Raw genomic sequence first — 24,697 nt, 5'->3', positions numbered from 1 at the left:
CCCATTCTCAAAATCTATGTTGTGGGCCGGCGCCGCGGCTCACTAGGCTAATCCTCTGCCTTGCGGTGCTGGCACACCAGGTTCTAGTCCCGGTCGGGGCGCCGGATTCTGTCCCGGTTGCCCCTCTTCCAGGCCAGCTCTCTGCTGTGGCCCGGGAGTGCAGTGGAGGATGGCCCAAGTGCTTGGGCCCTGCACCCCATGGGAGACCAGGATAAGCACCTGGCTCCTGCCATTGGATCAGCGCAGTTTGCCGGCTGCAGCGTGCTGGCTACGGCAGCCATTGGAGGGTGAACCAACGGCAAAGGAAGACCTTTCTCTCTGTCTCTCTCCCTCACTGTCCACTCTGCCTGTGGAGTGTGGTCAGTGCTAGTACAGTGATGAAGTGTTGTAATGCGCGTGTGAGAACCAGAGGCTTCGTCTTTCGCCTTGGCCTTGACTGGGATGCACTGCATGTTTCTGATCTGACGGGATTCTGGACTGGAAAGGCTTATCTCTGTCCATCTTTGAATGAGGCCTGGGGAAGAGAGAGACGCTAACACCATGTCCAGAACTAAAGGGTAGCAGTGAGTGAACCCCTTTACCCTACATCAGGAGCCCCCGTTAGGTTCTGGGTAAAACATATCTTGCTCTTTTCCCTGGTGTCACCGCCAGGTAGAACGTAACCAGAAGCTCCTGCAGCTCAGGAAAACACAGAAGCGTCTGCAGTGTTCACCCCAATTAGCAGGTGCAGTGCCCTGGGCATCTGCAATTGTTCTGTAGTTTTCAACTGCCTGCGCCTACTGCTAAAAGTAGATTCCCTCTCCCCTGTTCTCTTCCTGCTTGCACCCACCTCTCTCCACGCTGTCCTGCAGTACTTCCCACACCATGTCTTCTCATCTGGTTCACCCTCCAGACAGCCCCTTCCTTAGTCCTCGAAGTTTGCTATCAATAACAAGCAATATCCAAAGTCCCATTTGGCTTAGAATGGCCACCATCTACCAGGTAGAATTCTTTCTTTCTTTTTTTCCTCAAGGATTTACTCATTTATTTGAAAGGCAGAATGTTGGATGGGGGTGATAGGGAGAAAGACAGAGATTTTCCATCTGCTTGTTCATTCCCTAGATGGTTAGAATCACCGGGGCTGGGCCAAGCCAAAGCCAGGAGCCTGGAACTCTAGCAGGGTCTCCCACATGGGTGGCCGGGGGCCATGTACTTGGGTCATCCTCCACTGCCTTCACAGGCTTATTAGCGGGGAGCTAGATGGGAAGCTGAGCAGGCAGCTGCTCCAACATGGGATGAAGGCGTCGCAGGTGGCAGCTTAGCTCCCTGCATCCCAACGCCAGCCCAGCAGGCAGAATTCCAAGGTAGCTCTCAGTGATTCCTAGCCCCTGGTGTTCATGCCCTCGGGCACCTCTTTCCCCAGAGCTTGGACTAAAGAGCCAACTGCATGGGCAAAGGTGATGGGTTCTATCTTGAGTGAGCAGGCTTCAAAAGGTGGTGACTCCTGCCTTCCTGCAGACTCTCTCTGTTGCCACGTCTGCTTGCACACTTTGAGGAAGCAAGGTGCCACGCTGGCGAGAGCCACATGACAAAGAACTGAGGGTGGCCACTGGCCGGCAGGGGACTGACTGCAGGCGACACCACTGGGCCTTGGGAGCAGATCCTTCTCAGCTGAACCGCGAGGAGACTGCAGCCCAGGTTGTGGGCCTGCAGCCTGTGGGAGGTGCCATGGCACAGCACCTTGCGAGGTCACCCCAGCCTCCTGGCCCATAGAAACTGTGAGATAACAGACGTGTGTTGTTATAAGCCGTCAAGTTTTGTGGTGAGTGGTTACACGGCAACTGACAACTAACGCATGCCGTATCCGGCTTCTCGCTGTCATCTGCACACACTCCCAGGTGCCTGACAGGGTCCACAGGACACACAGTGTGGACCCCGCTCTCTACTGAGCTGCCATTTTGCTGTGCAGGTGGCTTGAAGGGACCGGCTGTGCCCAGGGGCCTATTCCAGAACAGACAGCGGAGCAGGGCTGGTCTTTCCATGCCTTCGCGTGCAGGTGGGATGGCTTTCACAGTCTCACAAGGGCTCATTTGGCTACCATCTTCCTTTCTTTAGATTTCTTTGAGAAACCAGAAAGGAGAGTGAAAAAGAAAATGTCTATGGCCATACCACCCTGAATGTGCCTGATCTCATCTGAAAATGAAAATGCGAGTGTCTGTAAAGACACACCTATTCTGTACACCCTGATGAGATTCCTTCCATCACACAATTTAAAAATGAGCTAGGGCCAGCGTCATGGTACAGGGGGTTAAGCCACTGCCTGTGAGGCTGGCATCCCACTGGAGCGCTGACTTGAGTCTTGGCTGTCCTGCTTCCAATCCAGCTCCCTGCTAATGCACTTCAGAAAAACAGTGGAAGATGGTCTGAATATCTGGACCCCTGCCACACACATGGGACACTTGGATGGAGTCCTAGGCTCCTGGCTTTGGGCTGGCCCAGTCACAGTTGTTGTGGCCATTTAGGGAGTGAAACAGCAGATGGAAGATATTGCTCACTCTCTCTGTAACTCTGCCTGTTGGGTAAATAAAATGAATCTTTAAAAACAAAACAAAACAAAACAAACAAAGCCAAGCCAGCTCCACTGTGTGGAAGATGAGCCTGCAAGAATGCTCAATTCCTCTCCTTCCAACAGTTTTCCCTGAGGGTCTTCATGGCCTAGGGACCAAGGAGAAAATCAAAAGAGGTTAAGGGGAAATAGGCACTCTTCCGACCTCAAGGGACTGGAAGCAGCATTGTGAGAAAGGATGTGCATTAACAAGGGGTCTTCAAAAAGTTCACGGAAAACACATGAAAAAACCATGCATGGATTTCAAAACTCTTTTGTATAAAAACAAACTTATCTTTTCCATCCACTGTCACATAAATTTCTGAAGTATCCCCAATAAAACCAAATAGGACAAGGCACAAAAACTTGGCAACAACTGGGGTCGGCGCTGTGGTATAGCCGGTAAAGCCACTGCCTGCAGCACTGGCATCCATACGGGTGCTGGTTTGAGACCCAACTGCTCCATTTCTGATCAAGCTCCCTGCTAATTTGCCTCGGAAAGCAGTGGAAGATGGCCCAAGTGCTTGGGCCCCTGCACCCACACGGGAGACCCAGAACAAGCTCCTGGCTTTTGGGTCAGCCCAGCTATAGCCAGTGCAGTCATTTGGGGGGTGAACCAGTAGATGGAAGATATCTTCCTCTCTCTCTCTCAACCCTCCTCCTCCTCTCTCTGTAATTTTGCTTTTCAAGTCAATTAAAAAAATCTTAAAAATAAAAAAAAAGAGTTGAGGGTATTTGTCTTATGTTTCAAATCTTGTAAGGGATCTGGTCAGGGCCCCCGACACAACTACACTGCCATGCACTGTGTGCAAAGCTAATGCCTTGGTTGTGCAGACTTCCCAGGCAGAAAAGCTCAATGGCACCTGCTCCTAGAGGGGCTGAGGGAGGCCACACTCTCCTAAACTTTGGTGAAATCAAGTCTTAGGCTAAGACGGTTCCTGAATGCAGTACAGACCCACACGTTCAAGGCCAGCAGCCCTCTCCAGTGACCTGAGCGAGTGATCCCTGCAGACACAGGGATTCGAGTCCAGAAATGACTGAATGAACAAACAAGGATGAGGGACGAGGTCTGGGTCAGCAGAATCAAGAGTGTGGCTGAGGGGCTGGTGCTGTGGCATAGCGGGTAAGGCTGTAGCCTGTGGCTCCGTGTGAGTGCTGGTTTGAGACCTGGCTGTGCCACTTCCAATCCAGCTCCCTGCTAATGTGCCTCGGAAAGCAGTGGAAGATGGCCCAAGTGTCTGGGCCCCTGCACCCATGTGGGAGACCCAGAGGAAGCTCCTGGTTCTGGGCTTCAGATTGGTGCAGCTCTGGCCGTTGCGGCCAATTAGAGTGAACCAGCAGATGGAAGGTCTCCTTCTCTCTGTTTCTCCTTCTCTCTCTCCCTGTAACTCTACTTTTCAAAAAACAAATCTGGCTGGCAAAGTACTTGTGCTTCCCAGAGTGGGCAGGGGTGTGCTGTGTAATTTCCAGGTGCCTTCTGGGAAGACGGCGGTGGTGGGGAGGGGGTGAGTGGATCTTGTACGACATGGATAGTCACTATGGCACAGCGGGAGCCTACGTGTTCTTCCTACAGGGCAGAGCACAGTATGCCAGCAGCAGAGAAGCACATACCCCAAGGCTCTGGGTCAGGGCCCCTGACACAGCTGCCCTGCCACGTGCTGCGTGCACAGCTGCTGCCTTGGCGGTGCAGACTGCGCAGGCAGAGAGGCTCAACGGGCCATCGTACAGGACGTCTACTCCCAGACGAGCTCAGGCCGCTACGGCCAGCACGCTGCGCCAATCCAAAGCCAGGAGCCAGGTGCTTCTCCTGGTCTCCCATGCGGGTGCAGGGCCCAAGCACTTGGGCCATCCTCCACTGCCCTCCTGGGCCACAGCAGAGAGCTGGCCTGGAAGAGGGGCAACTGGGACAGAATCCAGCGCCCCGACCGGGACTAGAACCCGGTGTGCCGGCGCCGCAGGCGGACGATTAGCCTAATGAGCCATGGCGCCAGCCTTATTTATTTATTTATTTATTTGACAGAGTTAGACAGTGAGAGAGACAGACAGAGAGAAAGGTCTTCCTTCCGTTGGTTCACCCCCCAAATGGCCGCTACGGCCAGAGCTACACTGAACCTAAGCCAGGAGCCAGGTGCTTCCTCCTGGTCTCCCATGTGGGTGCAGGGGCCCAAGTACTTGGGCCATCTTCCACTGCTTTCTCAGGCCACAGAGGAGAGCGGGACTGGAAGAGGAGCAACTGGGACTAGAACCGGCGCCCATATGGGATACCAGCGCCGCAGGCAGAGGATTAACCAAGTGAGCCACCGCGCCGTCCCTGGGATGCTATATTCTTTCAAACTTCTCTAAGAAATGAAACGTTTTTGGAATGAACAACATCAAATATCTAGTTACCATGGTTCACATACCGAGAGGGAGCTGGAAGGCTAAGGATGCGTGCAATAGCTTACAAACATTTCAGAAAACATATGTCTGAGGATGTAAGCCAGATATTTCGCAAAGTATTAGCTAAGTCAGCAAATACACGTGGCAGTAAAATGCAGCCTTGTGGAGAGAAAGACAAGAACACTTCAGAAGAAAATGAGAACGGTCCCTTAAGAATATATGATTCAATTTTAAAATATAAAAAACAAAAAATAAAGAGTAAAATAAAACGTGAAAGGTACATGGGAACAGACGCGGGCTGATCAGCTCAGTCACGTGGAAATGGATGGGGAGACAGGGAATCAGAGAATCAGGGAAGATGAATGGCTGAACAGTGACGCAGAGAATGGCCAGTGGCTGGGAAGTGACAGGCTGGCCGAGGATGGGGAAGATGGAGAGGGTGGCACCCCCGAAAGGTGGAGGGAGGTGGGTGCGGGGGTGCTTTAATATCCAGAGGGCTGGAAACCCACACACCTGGAGACCCCTGGAGCTGCTGCTTCCTTTTTCTTTATGTTTTCATCTATTTATTTGAAAGGCAGGGAAGGGGAGGGGAGTGAGGAGAAAAATTTCAGCCTCACTGGGTCAGTCGCCAAATGCCTGCAGCAGCTGGGCTGGAGCTGAGATCCAGGAACCCAATCCAAGTCAGCCATGTGGGTGGCAGGGACCCAAACACTTGAGTCATCACCGCTGCCTCCCAGGGTGTGCATTAGCAGGAAGCTGGAATTAGGAGCGCAGCAAGGACTCAAACCCAGGCACTTCGACATGGAATGTGTGCATCCCACCAAGGTGATGCGCTGACATCTGTACCAAATACCCACCTCACTCCTAAAGCTTCGCATTTGAGAGAACTGGGATGGGGCTTGGACATCAGTGCTTGTTTTAATATTTTATTGAAAGGCAGAGTGACAGAGAGAGAGAGAGAGAGAGGTATCCAGAGAGATCTTTCACTTGGAGCTCACCCTCCAAATGACTGCAACTGCTGGGGATGGGCCAGGCTGCAGCCAGGGGCCTGGCACCCTATCTCCATGTAGATGGCAGGGACTCAAGCACTTGGGCCATCATCTGCTGCTTTTCCAGGGTGTGCATTAGCAGGACCTGGACCAGAAATGGAGGAGCTGGGACTCAAAGCAGGCTTTCTCATATGGAATGTTGGTATCCCAAGTAGTGGCTTAACATGCTGTGGCCCCCACAAGCCCTGGCACCTGTGTTCTGCAGAAGCTGCCGTAGTTATTCTGAGCCCTCAGCTGACAGTGTCTCAGTGGAACACGGGTCACTTTCACATGCAGAATCTTACAGAGCAGCAACTTTGGGTCCCTGGACTGCAGCCAGCACACTCTGTTTTTTTTTTTTTTTTTTTTCTAGCCCCTCATGTGACAGAGGATAGGTGAAGACAAATTAAAACCTAGATGTTAAATCCACAGTCAAAGGGAGCTCAGTTGCCGAAAGAATTTAGAGGGGCTGACATTGTGGTGCAAGGGGTGAAGTCACTGCTTGGGAGGCCTGCATCCCATACTGGAGTACTGGTATGAGTCTCAACCACTCTGCTTCTGATCTAGCTCCCTGCTAATGTGCCTGAGGGGCAGGTGATGGCCTGAATATGGGGTCTCTGCTACCTGCATGGGACACAGATGCAGTTTCTGGCTCCTGGTTTAGCCCCAGCTGTTGTAGCTGTTTGGGGAGTGGATCAGCAGATGGAAGATTCTCTCTCTCCTCTCTCTCTCTTGCTCCCTTTCAAATAAATAAATGCTTTTTTTTTTTAAAATGCACTGGCAATGACTTAAAGAAAAAAAATTATTGAGAGCAGCAGCCGTTCCCTCCCCTGTCCCCTGTCCCCTGTCCCCTGCCCCGGGCTCCCGGCTGGGCTTACCTGTCCCTCCTCTTGTGCGCAAGGTCCCAGTGTGAGACGAAGAGTTCACACCCCCGAAGACGGTGAGCCCCTGGCCACCAGCCGCGTGGAAGTTGTTGTAGTTGGGGATGGAGGTCACGCCGAAGCTTGGGTAGTGCTGAGGGGTGGGGTCTGTGCCATAGCGGTAGCCGGAGCTCTGGTTCAGGCTGCCGTCCCTCTCCTCAGTCAGTTTTGTTGCTTCTTTGTCCTTACATTGCACACAGCCCATTATCTAAACTCCTGCAGAAAACAGAGAGGAGGCACTGAGCGATGCCTGGGCACGAGGACAGCAGCGTGGTGGGGAGGAGGGACGGTGAGGAGGACTCTCGGTCTCTATAACCGGCCAGTCGCAGTTGTTCCCTGTGTGACCAGGATGACAGGGTCACCAAGGGTCAGCAAGGTCCACCACGCAGCCACTCTCCTTGCACAAGTGACTCTGACACCACACACCTTCCTGAAGACAGCCCAGTGACACTCTGTACAAACTGGACATGCTCATGGGTACCATGTGCTGTCTCAATTCAGGTATACGTTGTGTAATGTCCAACCAGGGTGAACTTAAGTCTCCTCAAACCATTAACATTTTTTTTAAAGATTTATTTATTTATTTGAAAGAGTTAGAGGTAGAGAGAAGAGAGGACAGAGGACAGAGAGGACAGAGGAGAGAGAGAGGGAGAGAATAGCATCCATTGGCTGCTTTACTACCCAGATGACTGCAACAGCCAGGGCCAGGCCAGGCAGACGCCAGGAGCCACGAGTTTCATCGGGGTCTCCCACGTGGGTGGCAGGAGCCCAAGTGCTTGGGCCTTCCTCTGCTACTTTCCTAGGTACATGAGCAGGAAGCTGGATCAGAAGTGGAGCATCCAGGACACGAATCACTGCCCATATGGGATGCTAACATTGCAGGCATTAGCTTTACCTGCTATGTCATAACACCAGGCCCTGGTTATTCTTATTTTAAACACCAAAATAAACAATTACTGGGGCCATAGCTGTGGCGCAGTGGGTTAAAGCCCCAGCCTGCAATGTCGGCATCCCATATGGGCACCGGTTCAAGTCCCGGCTGCTCCTCTTCTGATCCAGCTCCCTTCTATGGCCTGAGAAAGCAGTAGAAGATGGCCTGAGTCCTTGGGCCCCTGCACCCACGTGGGAGACCTGGAAGAAGCTCCTGGCTCCTGGCTTCAGACCGGCGCAGCTCCAGCTGTTGCGGCCATCTGGGGAGTGAACCAGCGGATGGATGATCTCTCCATCTGTCTCTACCTCTCTCTGTAACTCTGTCTTTTAAATCAGTAAAATAAATTAAAAAAATACACAATTACTACTTATCATGCTTTTGTTTAGTCATCTCAAAAAATGACATCTCTCTATAAAATAAGTCTATGCAATATGAGGGAAAAAAAAAAATCTCTCACAGCGAAGAAACCCTGTGGTGCATGGCCCAGGAGCTCTGGACAGGGAAGAACACAGGCCCTGAACAGGTCTCCAGCCTCCTTCCAACTCATCAGGCACAGATTTAGGAAATTTGAAGAAGACAACGCTAAGAATCAAAATTGAGAGCTAGTCACTGGCTGAAAAACAGTACTGGTGGAACCTCTGAGGTCGGCGCACATCTGCAGGTCGTGATGGCCTGCAGAACAGAATCACTGAAAGCCGCCCATTAACTTCTCACACTTCCATTCACTTCTGACAGCCGTCGACAACATTCTGTAAAGTCACTCGCAGGTTCCGGAGTCAGTGGCGGACTCAGCACTGGAGTCACGGTTACCCCGCCCCCTCCCCCAACCCGCTTCCCCCTGGCTCCTTGTTCTCTGTGACCGGCGCCACTGGTGACCGGCGCCACTGGTGACCGGCTGCTCAGTTCAGAATCCCTGCGGGCAGCCTCACGGCCCTCCTTCTTTCCTTCTCACTCCGCCTTTGGATGCACTGCCGTGCAGACACGCTCTGCTGCTCGGTTCCTCAAAGGTTCCATCAGGCCGAGAGCATCGTGACATGCAATGTGTCCTTCCTGTCCACCGGAGACACCACACCCTCAGCAAAGCCTCCTCTGCCTCCCTGTGCTGAGTGATGCTTTCCCTGAGTGCCCCCATGGCACATCACTCTCCCTTACCATGGCACCCATTGCACCGTATTAAAAACTCATCTCATCATCTGATGGACTGCAAGTTCCAGCAAAGCATAGACTTAGCCGTTTTCTTTTCTTTTTTGGAAAGTATTTTTTTTAAAGATTCATTTGAAAGAATTATATACACACACACACACACACACACACAGAGAGAGAGAGAGAGAGAGAGAGAGAGAGAGAGAGATCTTCACTCCCCAGATGGCTGCAATGACCAGGGTTGGGCCAGGTGGAAGTCAGGAGCCAGGAGCTTCTTCTGGGTCTCCCACACGGGGAGCAGGGGCCCAAACACTTGGGCCATCTGCTGTTGCTTTTCCTAGGCCATTAGCAGAGAGTAGATCAGAAGTGGAGCAGCCAGGACTCAAACCAGCGCCTGTATGGGCTGCTGACATCACAGGCGGAGACTACCTGCTATCCCACAAAGCCAGCCCCTCTGTGGTTTTCATCACAACTGTGCTGCTAGTACCTGGCACACAGCAGGTCCTCAGTAAACAGCAAGTGTAGCCCATTATGTTCCTTTTCCTCCTTTCTCTCTGCACCAAGGCTGATCCTGACTTCTATCTGCAGTGCACCTTGCATTTTTCAGTCTACTGGTGTGTGAAGAAGGTTCAGAAATACTTGTATAGGGAAGGGAGTCAAATGGTCTTACTTTGGATTTAAAATCCTGTGAAGGTGCCAGGTGGTAGACATGGCACACATGGCTGTCCCTGCCAAACTCTGAAAGCAGCCCACTCGGGATGAAGGAATCGAGTAAGAGACATGCGACACCACGTGTGAAAATGTGCACGCACGGGGGTGGGCAGAGCCAGCCGGGCTGGCCCGCGGATAGCTGTGGCACTTTCCCCTGGCTCTCTTGCCCACGGCTGTGGGAGGTGCCCCGCAAGGCAGGCAGGCTCTGGGGCACTGCTGAGGGAGGATCCTGTGCGGGTCTGGCTCGGGGAAGTGCTATCACACGTCTCAACAGACACTTCCTGAAGCGAATGTCAGTTCTTGAGAATGGAAATGTTTGCAAACGAGCCACCTACTGCTCAAGAGCTGAGATCACCAAATCTGGAACACATTTGATCGTAAATCATCCGCGATGAACTTACAGTATTCTGTGTCCAACACCTTCTCTAACTTACCGTAAGTGAGTGCGATTTTAACAGGTTTCCAACAGGAAATGCAAGATATCTCCCAGGCATGCCTGGCTAAGGCATCTATCATTCGTTGTTGGTACTGCTTTATCAGATTGATGAACACTTTGCTCATTTTTTATATTCTCTCTTTCTCGGTTGAAAGCGGTTTCAAGCTTCCACCAAGGCCAGACAGAAGAAAGTTCTTGTCCCAGGTGCTTTTTTTTTTCTTTTTTTCAGGGATTTCACTGACCTGCCGTCCAGAGGGTGAGACCTGAATCCCGGAGCAACATCATTTAGACTAGGGTCCTCAGCTGGGGAGAGGGGCGGGGTGCAGGGTTTGCCCCTCTGTAGGAGACATACTGGGTACTACCTGGAGACACTTCTGGTTGTCACAGCACAGGGCAGAGGGGTCCTATGGTACCTAGTGGGTAGAGGCCAGGGGTGCTGCTCAACACCCCATATTGCACAGAACAGTCTCCCAAATGCTAATGGTGTCAAGGTTGTGAAATCCTGACACACACAGAGGGAAGAACTGATGTCTCTATCTTTCTAGCAGTGTAACAGCTGTGTCCCTTTACACGCTTCCCCTAAGAGAATACATGCGCCAGGCAGGAGGAGGAGCTGGTGTAAAACACTGCCATGAAATGCTGTGATTTTCTTCTGGAAATTTGTTTTCTATGATAAATAGAACTTAAAACCAAGGAGAGCCCTCATTACAAACTTCCCTTCCAACAAGGTAACTCCTACATCAGAAGCCTACAGGAACCAGTAGCCTACATGTGACCAAACTAAGAGAGAAAAGTTTCCGAAGTCCACTAAAAACTGCGTAATACCACCGTAGTAAATGACTCACGGCTTATATATAATTTCATGAAAATAGCGGGGGGGGGGGGAGGGGGCTTCAGGGCACCTTGAAGGTGGGAACTACTTTTGTGAGTCACTGCTGTATCCCCAGAGCATCCCCCCTCCCCCCCCTCCCCCGGTGCCTGGCACACAGTAGCACTCAAAGAGTATCTGTTAGATGAATAAGTTAAAATTCAACAAAAGTCCATCCAAATCGTGTGAGAAAACCATCTTCTGTTAGAGAAAGAGCACCACCTCACACGTGCGAATTCCTTCCCTCACTCTCTCCCCTTCGTGGGCACCAGCCAGGAAACGGAAACACATCAGAGTAAATGGGAGGGAGCTCAAAGCCTTAAAAGTTAATCCCAATGGAAGTACCTATCCAGACCTTGTGGTCTTCTCCCGCCACTTGGGGCATTCAGACCAACCGTTTCCTGATGCAAGAGTCAGAAGACTCTCCATGAGTGGGACTCAGTGTCACCAGGCTCCTGGCTATGAGGCCAACCACTGAGCAGAGGAGCTGAAAACACCCCTTTCTTACACACAGTTGTGCGCTGTGGCTTTAACATTCAATGCCGGCGATCCATCGTGAACACGGAACACTCTTACACACTTGCTCTGGATGGAGGGGGTGGAGAAGCATGAGATGATGGTATCCTGAGGGCGAGGCCCTGAGGCTGCTCAGATCAGCAAAGCGTCATGCACCCTGAACCCATGGCAGTAGCCCCCCCACACATCGCCACGCCTAGCAACACTGGTGGAGTCCATCTGAGCTGAGGATCTGGGCCTGGGCTCACCATGTCTGCATTACAGCTGCGACACCCTCTTCTCCAATCCTCCTGTAAACAGAGGGGCCCCGTGTCCGTTATGCACATAACACCCACTTCACTTAAAATCTCCTTAGTCCTGTGGATCTTTTCAAAAGGCACCAGCAGCTTTCAGCAACCAGGGAAGAGCTGCCAGACCCAGAATTCAAAGATGGCCACAGCTTTCCCCAGGAGCACGGCAGGATTATCAACTGACCATGGCGCTTCCCAGTGCCTTGTCATGGGGTGGGCTCGGAATCCTTCACACGGCTCTTTTGGAATAGGGTGAAGCTATGCAAAGGATGGAATCTGTCCCTTACCAGCGTGCTCTGATCTAAGCTGAGTGTGGCTGAACAGACACTCCCTCCCACTGATGTTACAGACCACGGTCTGGTTGGCCAGATGCTCCCATGTCTATGTGTGCCAATCACAAAAGCAACGCCAGGATGCTCAAGTTACACTGGGGCAGGACTTGAGACAAAGATGTCAGGGGTATGCAGGAGCTGGGTGCGCAAAGGGAAGCAGGCCATGCTGGTTTTCTGCACAGGCAAATGACAAGTTACCTTCCCTTGAGACGCACACACTTGCAGGCAGAGGAGGGAGGGCAGGAGGAGGAAAGGCGACTCTCCCAACAAATAACTTCAACTCAGCAGAGTTAGCACTTTTGTCTCAGAAACTGACCTAGGTGGGAGTGGAGAAGTGACAGCCTTTAGGCATAATTCAGCAGCCCTGCACCTGACGGTCCCCAGCGGGCTGCTCAGGCCTGGGAGAGTGACAAATAAAGCCACTGGTTTTTTTTTTTTTTTTAAAGATTTATTTTCTTTGAAAGGCAGAGTCTCACACACACACACACACACACACACACACACAGAGAGAGAGAGAGAGAGAGAGAGAGAGAGAGAGAGATCTTTCATCTTCTGGTCCACTCTCCAAATGGCCATGACAGTCAGGGCTGGGCCAGGCTGAAGCCAGGATCCTGGACTCCATCTGGGTCTCCCATGTAGGTGGCAGGAGCCCAAGCACTTGGCTCATCTTCTTCTGCTTTCCTAGGGACAATAGTAAGGGGCTGGATTGGAAGCAGAGCAGCTGGGACTCAAACAGGTGCCCCAGTATGAGATGCCAGTGTTGCAGGCGGCAGCTTAAACTGCTGCACCACAACACTGGCCCCAAAGCAATGACTGACCCATTCTTTCAAGGTGGCATGTTTCCTGGTGCTACCATTCACTCTCCTGTTAGCCTGTTTCCACCCCACCTGAGCAGGTATCATAATGGAAATAAAGGAAGAGAATGGAGCTAGGAACCTAGAAGGTGAACACTAGTAACTGAGATGGTGACTGTGGCCCCTGCACTGTGGAATCCTGGCCAGTCCACGTGGCACATGGAAAGACCCCTGGTTCCACAGAATTCAACTGCATTGTTAGTGGACGTCTGATTTCAGGCATGGGCCCCCTGCTCCACTGCCCACTCTCTACCCCCAAGTCCGGGGACTCTGTGGAGATGCTGGGACCACTCGAGGTGTGGTGAGTCACCATCTTCCTTGGCACGGTGCTCTTCCATGGCACTTAGAGTAGGATTTGATCCATGGCAACACTTTCTGGCGCATATTTATTGCATAACCTGAGGTATGCATGTAACGCCATCACCAGGCACAAAATAAGAGATTTCTCCTTTTGGTGGAGGCCTGTGAGAGAGAGCCTGCCACCAAACTCAAGGAATCAAATGCTGGGGTCTGTGACGTGGGAAGACGGATGCAGAAGTGGGTATACATCCAACACAGATGCTGGCCACACGCAATCACAGGGAACAGTCACATCAAAGTTCTGCTTCAGGAATAAGGAGAGGTGGCATTGCACCTATTACATCACTACCTGCAACCGTGCAGAGCGTGGACCTGGTCCGACACAGCACAGCAAGGAGACGGAACGGACAGAAATTCCTCTTCAAACATCGCCTGGAGGAAGAGCCCTGCTTCATGGCACCTACATTGTTCTGTGGCTCCCCACCTCTCCTCCTGTTCAAAGGACCCTCCGGCTGGGAAGCAGAGGCCCACACCCCTGAAACCTGTCCGCCTTTGCCTTCCATGTCATCTTCCATTCTCCAGTGCCTGCAGACCCAAAATTGCTGAGTGAAGGAGAACCGGAAGCATCAGACCCCAATGGTGAGATTTAACATGCTGGAACCAGTCCCAAACCCACACAGTCAAATGAGGCTTTAAGCACCAGCTACTGAAAGGCTCCAAAAGTGCATTTTCTTCTCACATTCACTTTGCTTGAATCTCAGGGTGCAGACAGGAGTGACATGGTGACAAAATGAGGATAAAGAGTTCAGAAGGAATGAAGGGGGCTGGCACTGTGGTGAAGCTGGTAAGCTCCCACCTGTGACGCCGGCATCCCCTATTCGAGCACTGGTTTGAGTTCTAGCTGCTCTGCTTCCGATCCAGCTTCCTGCTAATGAGCCTGGGAAAGCCGAGAATGATGACCAAAGTACTTGGGTCTCTGCCATCCACCTGGGAAACTAGGATGGAGTTCCAGGCTCCTGGCTAAAGCCTGGCCCAGCTCCTGCTGTTGATGGCATTTGGGGAGTGAGCCACTGGACAGATCATCTCCCTTTTTTCTGTCGCTTTTTTCTCTGTCTGCCTTGCAAATAAATAAACATTTTTTTTCTTTTAAAGAAAGAACAAAGGCATAGATTATAAAGTTTTTCAGGTTCCAACTCTCTCTTCACTCAACACTGTTTGGCCATGGAAAAATCTCTGTGGTTAATATATTTTATTTATTTATTTATTTATTTATTTTTGACAGGCAGAGTGGACAGTGAGAGAGAGAGAGAGACAGAGAGAAAGGTCTTCCTTTGCCGTTGGTTCACTCTCCAATGGCCGCTGCGGCCAGCACGCTGCAGCCGGCACACCGTGCTGATCCGAAGACAGGAGCCAGGTACTTATCCTGGTCTCCCATGGGGTGCAGAGCCCAAGTACTTGGGCCATCCTCCATTGCACTCCGGGACCACAGCAGAGAGCTGGCCTGGAAGAGGGGCAACCGGGACAGAATCTGGTGCCCCGACTCGGACTAGAACCTGGGGTGCCGGTGCCTCAAGGCGGAGGATTAGCCTAGTGAGCTGCGGCGCCAGCCGTGGTTAATATTTTAAAATTAAGTTAAATTTTGAGAATAATTCACACACCATACAATTTATCCCCTTAAAGTACTCAGCTCCATGGGCTTTAGCGTGCTTACAAAGGCAATCATTACTACTGTCTCACTCCAGAACATTTTCATCACCCCAGGAAGAATCCCACACCCAATGAGACAATCATTCCCTTCCCTCCCCTGTCCTGGGCTGAGCTCCTTTGTATTTCTATGGATCTGTCCATTCTGAATATCTGATATAAATGGAACCAGAGAGTATGTGGCATCCTGTCCCTGGCTCTTTTCACTTGGCATAATGTTTCCAAGACTCATTCATGTGGTAGCATGTATGAGTACTTCATTTCTTTTTATGACTGAAAAAGATTCCCTTGTATGGAAACAGCACATATTGTTTATTCATTCATCAGTTAATGGCATTTGGATTGATTATGCTTTTTGGCTCCAATGAATAATGCTGCTTAAACATTCATGTACAAGTTAATATGGGGACATATGTTTTCAATCCCCTTCTGTTAATATTTTAATATATAAGGAATTTGTGTAGATAAGAAAACTCTGGGAGGGAGGGTGGGGTGGAAAGTGTCCCTATGTTCCTAAATCTGCATATATGAAATACATGAAATTTTTATACCTTCAATAAAAAGAAAACCTTAGGTTAGGTAAATGGGAAGGCATATGAATTGGCAACACAAATAAAGGAAAAACAACTTGTGAAATTTATGGGAAAAATACTACCTTCAGTAGTAGTAATCAGGGAAATGCAATTTAGATACTTATACCTCTAAATTTCACAAATCTTAAAATTTAAGCCTACCCAACAGTGATAAAGTTCCCTTGCAATGAATATCCTTTAACACTGTTGTTTGAAGACTGGGAATTAGTGTATTAACCTTTTGGTAAACCAATTTGGCAATATGATCAAAAAGTCTTAAAAGTGGGCAAGCTCCATGACCTGCAAATCTGTGATACTTTTTTAAAAAACGAGATCCATTTAAAACACGACCTATGAAGACATTCTATGAAGCGTTATTCATTAGCTGAAAAACTGCAAAGCTTGCTAATTATTCAACAGAAGGGAAATGGCTAGAGCAATGGCAAAGTATGTCTGCAATAGCAAGACAAGCAGCAGTTAAAACGCAGGCTCACAGAAGTGATGCACATTACAGAAACATGGCCACATTCTAGGAAGAAGGGTCAGGTGAGTGCAACCAGGTAACAAATCCTAACAACTCCTTGGCAGGAAACATACTGAGATTATTGGTGGTGTATAGATGAAAACACTAAGGGTAAGTGTTCTTTCTTCTGTTTCTTAATTTCTCAGATTGTCTATACTAAGAATGTACTGTTTTCATAATGAGAAGTCGTTTTTTCTAAGAAAGTTCCCTTTAGTCTAATTGCTTATTAACTGAATTTGTCTATCAGTTGAAACAACCACACACAGATGATGTATACTTGGTGAACAGAAAAATTAAGTCAGGGAGATAAGGTGATTGATTCCAAAACCTGTGAAGAGGCAACATCTCCTGCTGCAAAGTGTGAAAGGTGACAGGTACCACAGGACAGTGAGGTTCCTTATTTAAATGAGCTCAGAGGTCTGTATTTCACTTCTTGATGTGCATATTTTAAAAACTGGAACAACTTTATAGAGAAGAGAGATAGAACAAGAGAGTACATGGGTGCGTACCCATGAGAAAGGGATTGAGAGAAAGAGAGTGCGAGAGAGAGAGTGCGCGTGCAAAGAAGAGAGATCTTCTGTCTGTTGGTTCACTCTCCCAATGCCTGCAACAGTCAGAGCTGGGTCAGGCCAAAGCTAGGAGCCAGGAACTCCATCCAGGTCTTGCAGGCTGGGGGGCAGGGTCCCAAGTACCTGAACCATCATCTGCTGCCTTCTTTGGCTGTGCATTAGCAGGAAGCTGGACTCAAATCAGGCACTTTGATATGGAATGTGGGTGTCCCAGGGGGTGACTCAGCCACTGCACCAAATGCCCACCCCAAGTGTCCTTCAGCACATCTCAGCTGAGAAGGCAGGGTGGGTCATGGGGTGGGGAGCAGGCGGTGAGTGCAGATGAACAGCCACAGAAACCTAATTAAGGGCATAGGTAAAGCAAAGCCATATATAATAATACAGAGGGCACTGCAGGTGACAAACGCAGAACCAAGAATGGGGGATGGCTGGGTCAGTGGGTTTCTGAGAATCCCTGGGCTTCAAGTCCTAGGCACGGGGGAACCCACTACACTCGGAATGACAGTGCTCGTGCAAGCCGGGGCTGAACCACAGCGTGTCCACCTGCAAGCTGCCTCTGAGTGAGGTCCCGGGGACTCGGCTGCAGGAGGGTAGGGAGGAGGAAGCAGAGCACTTCTGTTCTTTGGGTGCTGGCTGGTGGTGGAGGCAGGGGGATGAGACCTCCGTCTTGTCTCCTCACTCTTTCCGGGTGGGACATTCAGCTTGGCATCTGGATTCCCTGACCGTGAAGCCCCCACCCCTACAACCTGAGGCCCTCCCAGGCCGCGTACGGAACACTGAGCAACAGCGGTTTCTGCAAGAGGCCCAGAAGAGACGTTCCTTCCTAATGGGATTCAGGCAAGCCTCTCTCACCCTCCTCGCTGCCATTCTATAAAAACAACCACAGGGAAACAAAAGCGAGGGCTTCTATTCACGAACCAGCAGAGAGAAACAGGAAAGGCAGTGTCACCACTGGGCCACAGCGGCGGAGCCTGGCTCTGGGGGCTGGGCCTGTCTAAGGAGCAGTTGTGGCAGAACTGGCTGAGGGCCCGGGGGTCAGGGTGTCACCTGGCGGAGCCACAGGAAAGCACAGTGGCACAAAGCGGCTGTTTGCACAGGCGTCATCCACGCCCCCTCCCCAGGCCCAGGTCACTGGGGCTGAGAGCCAAGGAAGTTCATTCTCCAAGGCCGAACAAAAGCCCGTGCTGCTGATCTCTGCCACCTCCATCCCCTCATACCCTGGCCAGACGATTCCGCAAGTGTGGCCTCACCCTTTCAAAGAACAGTGAAGTCTTTTCTGTTTGCTTTACTTCGCCAGTTCTGGTCAAGATGATCCAGTCCCCCCCCCCCTTTTTTTTTGGACAGGCAGAGTGGACAGTGAGAGAGAGAGACAGAGAGAAAGGTTTTCCTTTGCCGTTGGTTCACCCTCCAATGGCCGCCACGGCCGGTGCGCTGCGGCCGGCGCACTGCACTGATCCAAAGGCAGGAGCCAGGTGCTTCTCCTGGTCTCCCATGGGGTGCAGGGCCCAAGCACCTGGGCCATCCTCCACTGCACTCCCTGGCCACAGCAGAGGGCTGGCCTGGAAGAGGGGCAACCGGGACAGAATCCGGCACCCCATCCGGGACTAGAACCCGGTGTGCCGGTGCCACTAGGCGGAGGATTAGCCTAGTGAGCCATGGCACCGGCCCCAGTTCCTTTTAAGAAAGAGAGTGGGGGCCGGTGCTGTGGCATAGCGGGTAAAGCTACAGACTATGGTGCTGGCATCCCATACGGGCACCGGTTAGAATCCCAGCTGTTCCACTTCTGATCCAGCTCCCTGCTGATAGGAGGGAAGGGGAGGATGTCCCAAATGACTGGGGCCCTGTACCCACATGGGAGACCTGGAAGAAGCTCCTGGCTCCTGATTGGCTCAGCTTGGGCCATTGGCTGTCTGGGGAGTGAACCAGCAGATGGAAGATGATTTCTGTCTCTGTTTCTCTCTCTCTCTTTGTCCCTCTGCCTTTCAAGTAAAAATAAACTTAAAAAAAAAAAAAAAAAAAGAGAGAGAGAGAGACAGAAGACTTGGAATGTGGAAATCTGACTTGTGTCCTTTAAGCCGCCCAGTTCATAGGCCCGCGTCCAGGGTCTCCACGTCCTCCCTTTGCGCCGATCGCTTATCTGATTGTAAAGTCAGAGTCCAGTCAAAATCATCTGGCCTGGGATTTGGCTGTGAGGCTGCCATCTTGCCTTTGGAGTAGGCCCAGTCCCTCCCTCTGGGTCTTTTGGAGGCAATTAATCCAGGCCATGGGCAACAGCGGTACCCAAGGGGTAACTGTTGCTTCTGTGCCATGGTTCAGGATTTCAACGCATCTGAGGTGTGAACGGTGATGAAGCAGCCAGAAAACACACCCCTCTAGTTCATGGCACCAGCAATGTGGGGGAAGGTAGGAGGAAAGGGGGCAGAGAGGCAGACTCTAGCTAGGTGCCTCTTCTGCTTCATCGTCTAAAGGAAACGAGGGCAGCTAGGGATTGCAGAAGGCTTGAGTGTGTCCTGCAGAGGTTCATAAGCTGAAGGCATGATCCTCAGTGTGGCAGTGCAGTGGGAGGTGATGGAACTTTAAGGGGTGCAGTCTAAGGGCCGGCGCTGTGGCGTAGTGGGTAAAGCCTGCGCCTGCAGTGCTGGCATCCCATGTGGGTGCCAGTTTGAGTCCTGGCTGCTCTGCTTCTGATCCAGCTCTCTGCTATGGCCTGAGAAAGCAGTGGAAGATGGCCCAAGTCCTTGGGCCCTTGTACCCGCGTGGGAGACCTGGAGGAAGCTCTTGGCTCCTGGCTTCAGATCAGTGCAGCTCCGGTTACTGTAGCCATGTGGGGAGTGAACTAGCAGATGGAAGCTCTTCTCTCTTTCTCTTTCTCTCTCTGCCTCTCAGTAACTCTGCCTTCCAAATAAAATAAATAAAATCTTAAAAAAAATAAAAGATACATAGTCTAATGGGAGGTCACTGGGCACCTTTCCCCGGGGAAGGGATTAAGGACGTTCTCGTGGGACCTTGAGTTAGTTCTCGCGAGAGGCATGTTAGGAAAAGGGCAAACTCAACCCTGCCCCCTGCTCTTGCTTCCTGTCTCGCTGTGTGACCTCTTGCTTCGGCTACTGTGATGCCACCAGCCCTTAGCAGACCTGAGCAGAAGCTGCTGCCAAGCTCCTGGACCTCCAGCCCTGTGGGCTAAGCAAACCTCTTCTCTTTATAGGCTACCCAGCCTCAGGACTTTTGTTAGAGTATGAAAAGTTGGACGATTGAGAGGAGAGCCGCCGCCTGCCCTTGAGTGAGCACAGGTTTGCCGGCTGTGTGGTGCTTGCCTCAGTGAAGGTTTCACACGAGGTCTGCACTCACGAAGGCAAGGCGACCTCCAACAGAGGCACAGAGGAAGTTACAGGAGAGAGTAAGCAAAAGGAAGCGAGCACGCAGCCATCCGTAGGCAGGCCGTGGTGCTTTCCCCAGGAGCGTGTACGACACAGTATTTGGGATGACACGCTGTGGCTACCTTGTGCGGGAGGAATAGGCGTTACGTAGGTGAGACTACATGTGGTTGACCTACCTCACACCTGATGGGAATCCAGTCCGGTCTTAACAAATCCAGAGAGAAAGCCACATATTATAAACACCATTTCGTACAAAATGTATGATAAAGCAATTTAGTAGAGACTATCGAATTTCACTAGGCCTATGAATGAGGCAGAGGATATATTTTTTAAGGTTGCCTTTAGGATAATTAAACTTGAAGTTATCTGCTTAAGGGACTGCAGAGCACTTCTGTCCTCCCCATTCCCACCGGAAGGAGCTTGCAGAATTCTGGTGTCACACAGGGCTGTCCGAGGCCTGAAAGGTTTTCAAATCCGCATCACTGCAAACCAGTTGGGAAGGAGGAGGAGGAGGTGAGGGGTGTGATGGACTGCTCGATGCTGCCCCAAGTCCAACTCCACTTCCCTATGGCCAGGCAGCTGAAGACTGCATTTCAGACTCTCTTGCAGCTAGGTATGGTCATGCCATTTAACTCAGGCCAAGTGGTTAGGAATGAGTGTGATCTGTTCAACTTCTGCATCCTTCAGAAGGGAGTTAGTTGTCCTCTATTTGTCTTCCCATGTCCTGTGACCTGGAATGTTGATGAGGTGTTGGTGAATTGGCTTCAACTGGCAGAGATGGCAACCCAACAAAAAGAAACAGCAGGACCACAGGACAGCAAGAACTTGGGCCCAGGATGGCATCACAGAACCCAGCAGCTCATCTTCCTAAGTGCTGGTCTCCAGCTCCTACATGAGAGAGCCCTGAACATCCTCCCCCTCCTGCCCCTTTCTCCCCTCCCCTCCTTTTTTTTTTTTTTTTTTTTGTGGTGGGGTCCTTTTTTTTTTGACAGGTAGAGTCATAGACAGTGATAGAAAGAGAGAAAGAGAGAAAGAGAGAGAGAGAGAGAGAGAGAGAAAGGTCTTCCTCCCGTTGGTTCACCCCCCAAATGGCCGCCATGGCTGGCACTGCGCCGATCTGAAGCCAGGAGCCAGGTGCCTCCTCCCGGTGGTCTCCCACGTGGGTGCAGGGGCCCAAGCACCTGGGCCATCCTCCACTGCCTTACTGGGCCACAGCAGAGAGCTGGACCGGAAGAAGAGCAACCGGGACTAGAACCCGGCGCCCATATGGGATGCTAGCGCTGCAGGCGGAAGATTAACCAAGTGAGCCACGGCGCCGGCCCTGTTGGGGTCCTTTTGTTGTAGCAGGTGGCCTGCACCTCAATGGAGGAAGCAAATCTAATACAGAGGTCAAAGGATGCCTCTGCTGGTTCCACAGTGCTCCTAATCTCTTCCAGAAACAATAAAAGCCCTTTTGATGCCAACAGTCAGACCTGGACTAAGGCAGGCTAGCAGGATCCCAACAATGGTCATGAGTAATGGTATCTGCCACTTCTCAAGAGCTTAGTTTTTGCTTGGCGCTTTTCATGTTTTCTCGCCTACTCTTCAGAGCAATCTTGCAAGTGTCCTCCACAGTTAAGTAACCTTGGGCTCACAGAATTTAATTTGCCCAAGCTTAGCCAGTCCATGGGACTTGGATCTGAACCTACAGTTAACACAGTCACATCTTCCACCTGCTACACTGTTGTCTTCTGGGCAGTGCATGCTGCTGGTAGCCATTTTCTAGGCCCAGCTCAGGACTAGTTTCCAAGTTCCTAGGACATCCCAGTTCTGGAATGCCAAGCTTCAGCAAAGGCCTGGAGGCAGCAGCACCAGCCCAGGGCAAGGCTGCTGAGTGGTGGTGTCACTCTCACAAGCGCTACGCTCTAATGCCCATGCCGACATTCCAGATGGAACCCAGGGTCCTTCCACACACACCCAAGCAGAACCATGCAGTCAGAGACAGGCCCTAACATTGTGAGAAGAGCTGGGCTTAGCTATGTCCTCCAGTTTCTATTTCATTTCTTTATTTTTGCACTGTGGTTTAAAGTACTTTCTTAACATCATGCATCACCCTTTGTTGCTAAAAGGAAGAACAGCACGTGATCTGGTTCAACCAGCTCAAGCGTTCACTACATGCTTTGGTCTTGACCCAGGACTCTCATAACAGGCAGGCTCCAATTCTCTGTGGCCCTCCCTTAGGGGGCTGCTAGGTACACTTATCTCTTCCTGAGCTGCTGGAGGCAAGGAAGAGGTGAGAAAGGAAACAATAACACAAAGGAGCTTGCCCCTCCCCTCAAACAAAAGTTACTCAGAATTCACCATTGTAACAAATCACTAGTTCTCAACCGTGTTATTTCTCTTGCGGTTTTTGTATCTCTGCACACATCCTTTTCTTTCTATTCCGCCCTACCTCTAGCCATTTTTTTTTTTTCTCAGAAAATATATTTTGATCTCCTCCTCGACAGAAAGACCCTGTGGAAAAGGCTGTGGATTGAAAGTCAAGTGGATCTGGGCTCCACCCCGGAAGGAGCTTGTCCCACTTAAGAGGGAGATGGGGGTAAGACAGTGAATGGACTCAGGGCGGGAGGGAGTGCAGAGGGCGTTCTACCTCTTCCAGGTCAGCAATTATGAAGGCAACTGGTCATTAGCCCGGAGGAGGATGTGTGGGCCCTGTCGGCAAGCGATCAGCCGCCTCAGCGCACAGAGGCATGGAGCAGCATGATGCTCCCAAAGAACCTAAGCTGTCCTTTGGCTCACTTTTGTCCATATTCACCGGGCACTCGTATGGGCCAGTCACGCTGTGAGGCTCTGGGTGCTACCGGGCAGGCTCCTGCTCCGAGGCAGCTTACAGTTGTGGGACAGAAACGTGCAGCTGGGAGAGAGGTTGGAAATGAAGCTAGAGAAGCAGGCAGAAGCCAGATTATAAACAACTTCATACACATTCTTCTCACCAGTGGAGTCCTGGGCTCATCACGGTGCTGGAAGCTTTCCTACTTGCAAAAATGCAAATTACCTCTTTTGATCATCCAGCAACCTTGTGAGCTGGGTGTCATTATCATTGGCAGTAGGAGGGTTATTCCAAAAGTTCATGGAAAATGGAGTTAAATGTAAGTACAAAAATGTCTGAAATCCACACACACAAGAGGTCTTCAAAACATTTGGAAATGTGGAAAATGCATATTATCAAAAATTTACGCATGGTTTTATTTACTTTTAAGATTTATTTATTTATTTGAGAGGTAGAGCTACAGACAGAAGGAAACAGAGAGAGAGAGAGAGAGAGAGAGAGAGAGAGAATATCTTCCTTCCACTGGTTCACTCCCCAAATGGCCGCAACAGCTAGAGCTGGGCCAATCTGAACCCAGGATCCTGGAGCCTCCTCCCGGCTCTCACATGGGTTCAGGGGCCCAAGCACTCGGGCCATCCTCTTCTGCTGTCCCAGGCGCATTAGCAGGGAGCTGGATTGGAATTGGAGCAGCTGGGACTTGAACTGGCACCCATTTGGGATGCTGGTGCCATAGGCAGAAGCTTACCTTACTATGTCACAGTGCCAGCCACATCTATGCATGGTTTTCAAAAATTTTGTTTCAAAATTAAAAAAAAAAAAAACAAACAACAACTCATGGCCGACACTGTGGCGTAGCTGGTAAAGCCGTTGTCTGTGTGCCAGCATCCCATATGGGCGCCGGTTTGAGACCCAGCTGCTTCACTTCTGATCCAGCTCTCTGCTATGGCCTGGGAAGGCAGTAGAAGTTGGTCCAAGTCCTTGGATCCCTGCTACCCACATGGGAGACCCAGAAGTAGCTTCTGGCTCCTGGCTTCAGATCAGCACAGCTCCAGCCATTGCAGGCAATTGAGGAGTTGAATCAGAGGATGGAAGACCTCTCTCTCCCTCTCCTTCTCTGTGTAACTCTTTCAAATAAATAACTAAATCTTCAAAAAAAAATAAGCTCATACTTTTGATTCCATTTTTCTAGGAACTTTAAAAAATGCTTATTTATTTGAAAGGTGGAGTGAGACAGAAAGATCATCTATCCTTTGGTTCACTCTCCAAATGCTTCCAATAGCTGGGGCTGCGCCAGGCTGAAGTCACAAACCACAAACTTCAGTTGGGTCTTCCATGGAGATGGCAGGGACCCTGGTAGTTGAGCCATCATCTGCTGCCTCCCAGGGTATACATCATCAGAAAGATGGATAGGAAGCAGAGGTGGGACTTGAACGCAGGCACTCTGATATGGGATATGGGCATCCCAAGTGGCAGCTGAACTGCTGCACCACACCACCTTCCCCAAACTTCTCTCTTAATCCCATTCTCCTTTGTGAAGTTCCCTTGATTTTACAGATGGGGGGATATGTGTAGGGAGGTCAAATTACTTACCTAAGGCCTCATAGCTAGGTTGAGCTAGATTTTAACCGACATCGGGCTTACTGTAAGACTTATACTCTTAACTACATGCTAATAAAATAAGCTAAAGCATTTGTGTGTCACCCAGATGATCCTTATCTAGTCTGAAGTGGGAGTGAAACTGCATCTTGAGAGAAGAGAAGCACAAGGCAGCCGCAGAGAGGCCATGAGTGGGAGGAGAGTGCATGCAGGTGGCTGGACTGAGAGGCATCTAAGTAAGATGTGACTCCCTAA

The 24,697-nt window shown here is 50.7% G+C and overlaps 1 protein-coding gene across 3 annotated transcripts in view; it reads right to left on the bottom strand.

Moving 5' to 3' along the window:
• Positions 1 to 24,697, bottom strand: part of FYN (FYN proto-oncogene, Src family tyrosine kinase) — a 222,732-nt gene that overhangs the window by 54,629 nt on the left and 143,406 nt on the right. For all 3 annotated transcript variants that reach the window (XM_008263382.4, XM_002714927.5, XM_002714925.5), the window contains one exon: positions 6,870 to 7,127. In XM_008263382.4, the coding sequence (XP_008261604.1) occupies positions 6,870 to 7,116 (247 nt within the window). In that variant the 5' untranslated portion in view covers positions 7,117 to 7,127. The remainder of the gene's footprint in view (positions 1 to 6,869; positions 7,128 to 24,697) is intronic.

Source organism: Oryctolagus cuniculus, chromosome 5, assembly GCF_964237555.1.
Source record: "Oryctolagus cuniculus chromosome 5, mOryCun1.1, whole genome shotgun sequence".
NCBI lineage: Eukaryota > Metazoa > Chordata > Mammalia > Lagomorpha > Leporidae > Oryctolagus > Oryctolagus cuniculus.
Note: the sequence above shows the minus strand (reverse complement) of the source record. Positions and strands in the feature narration are given on the sequence as shown.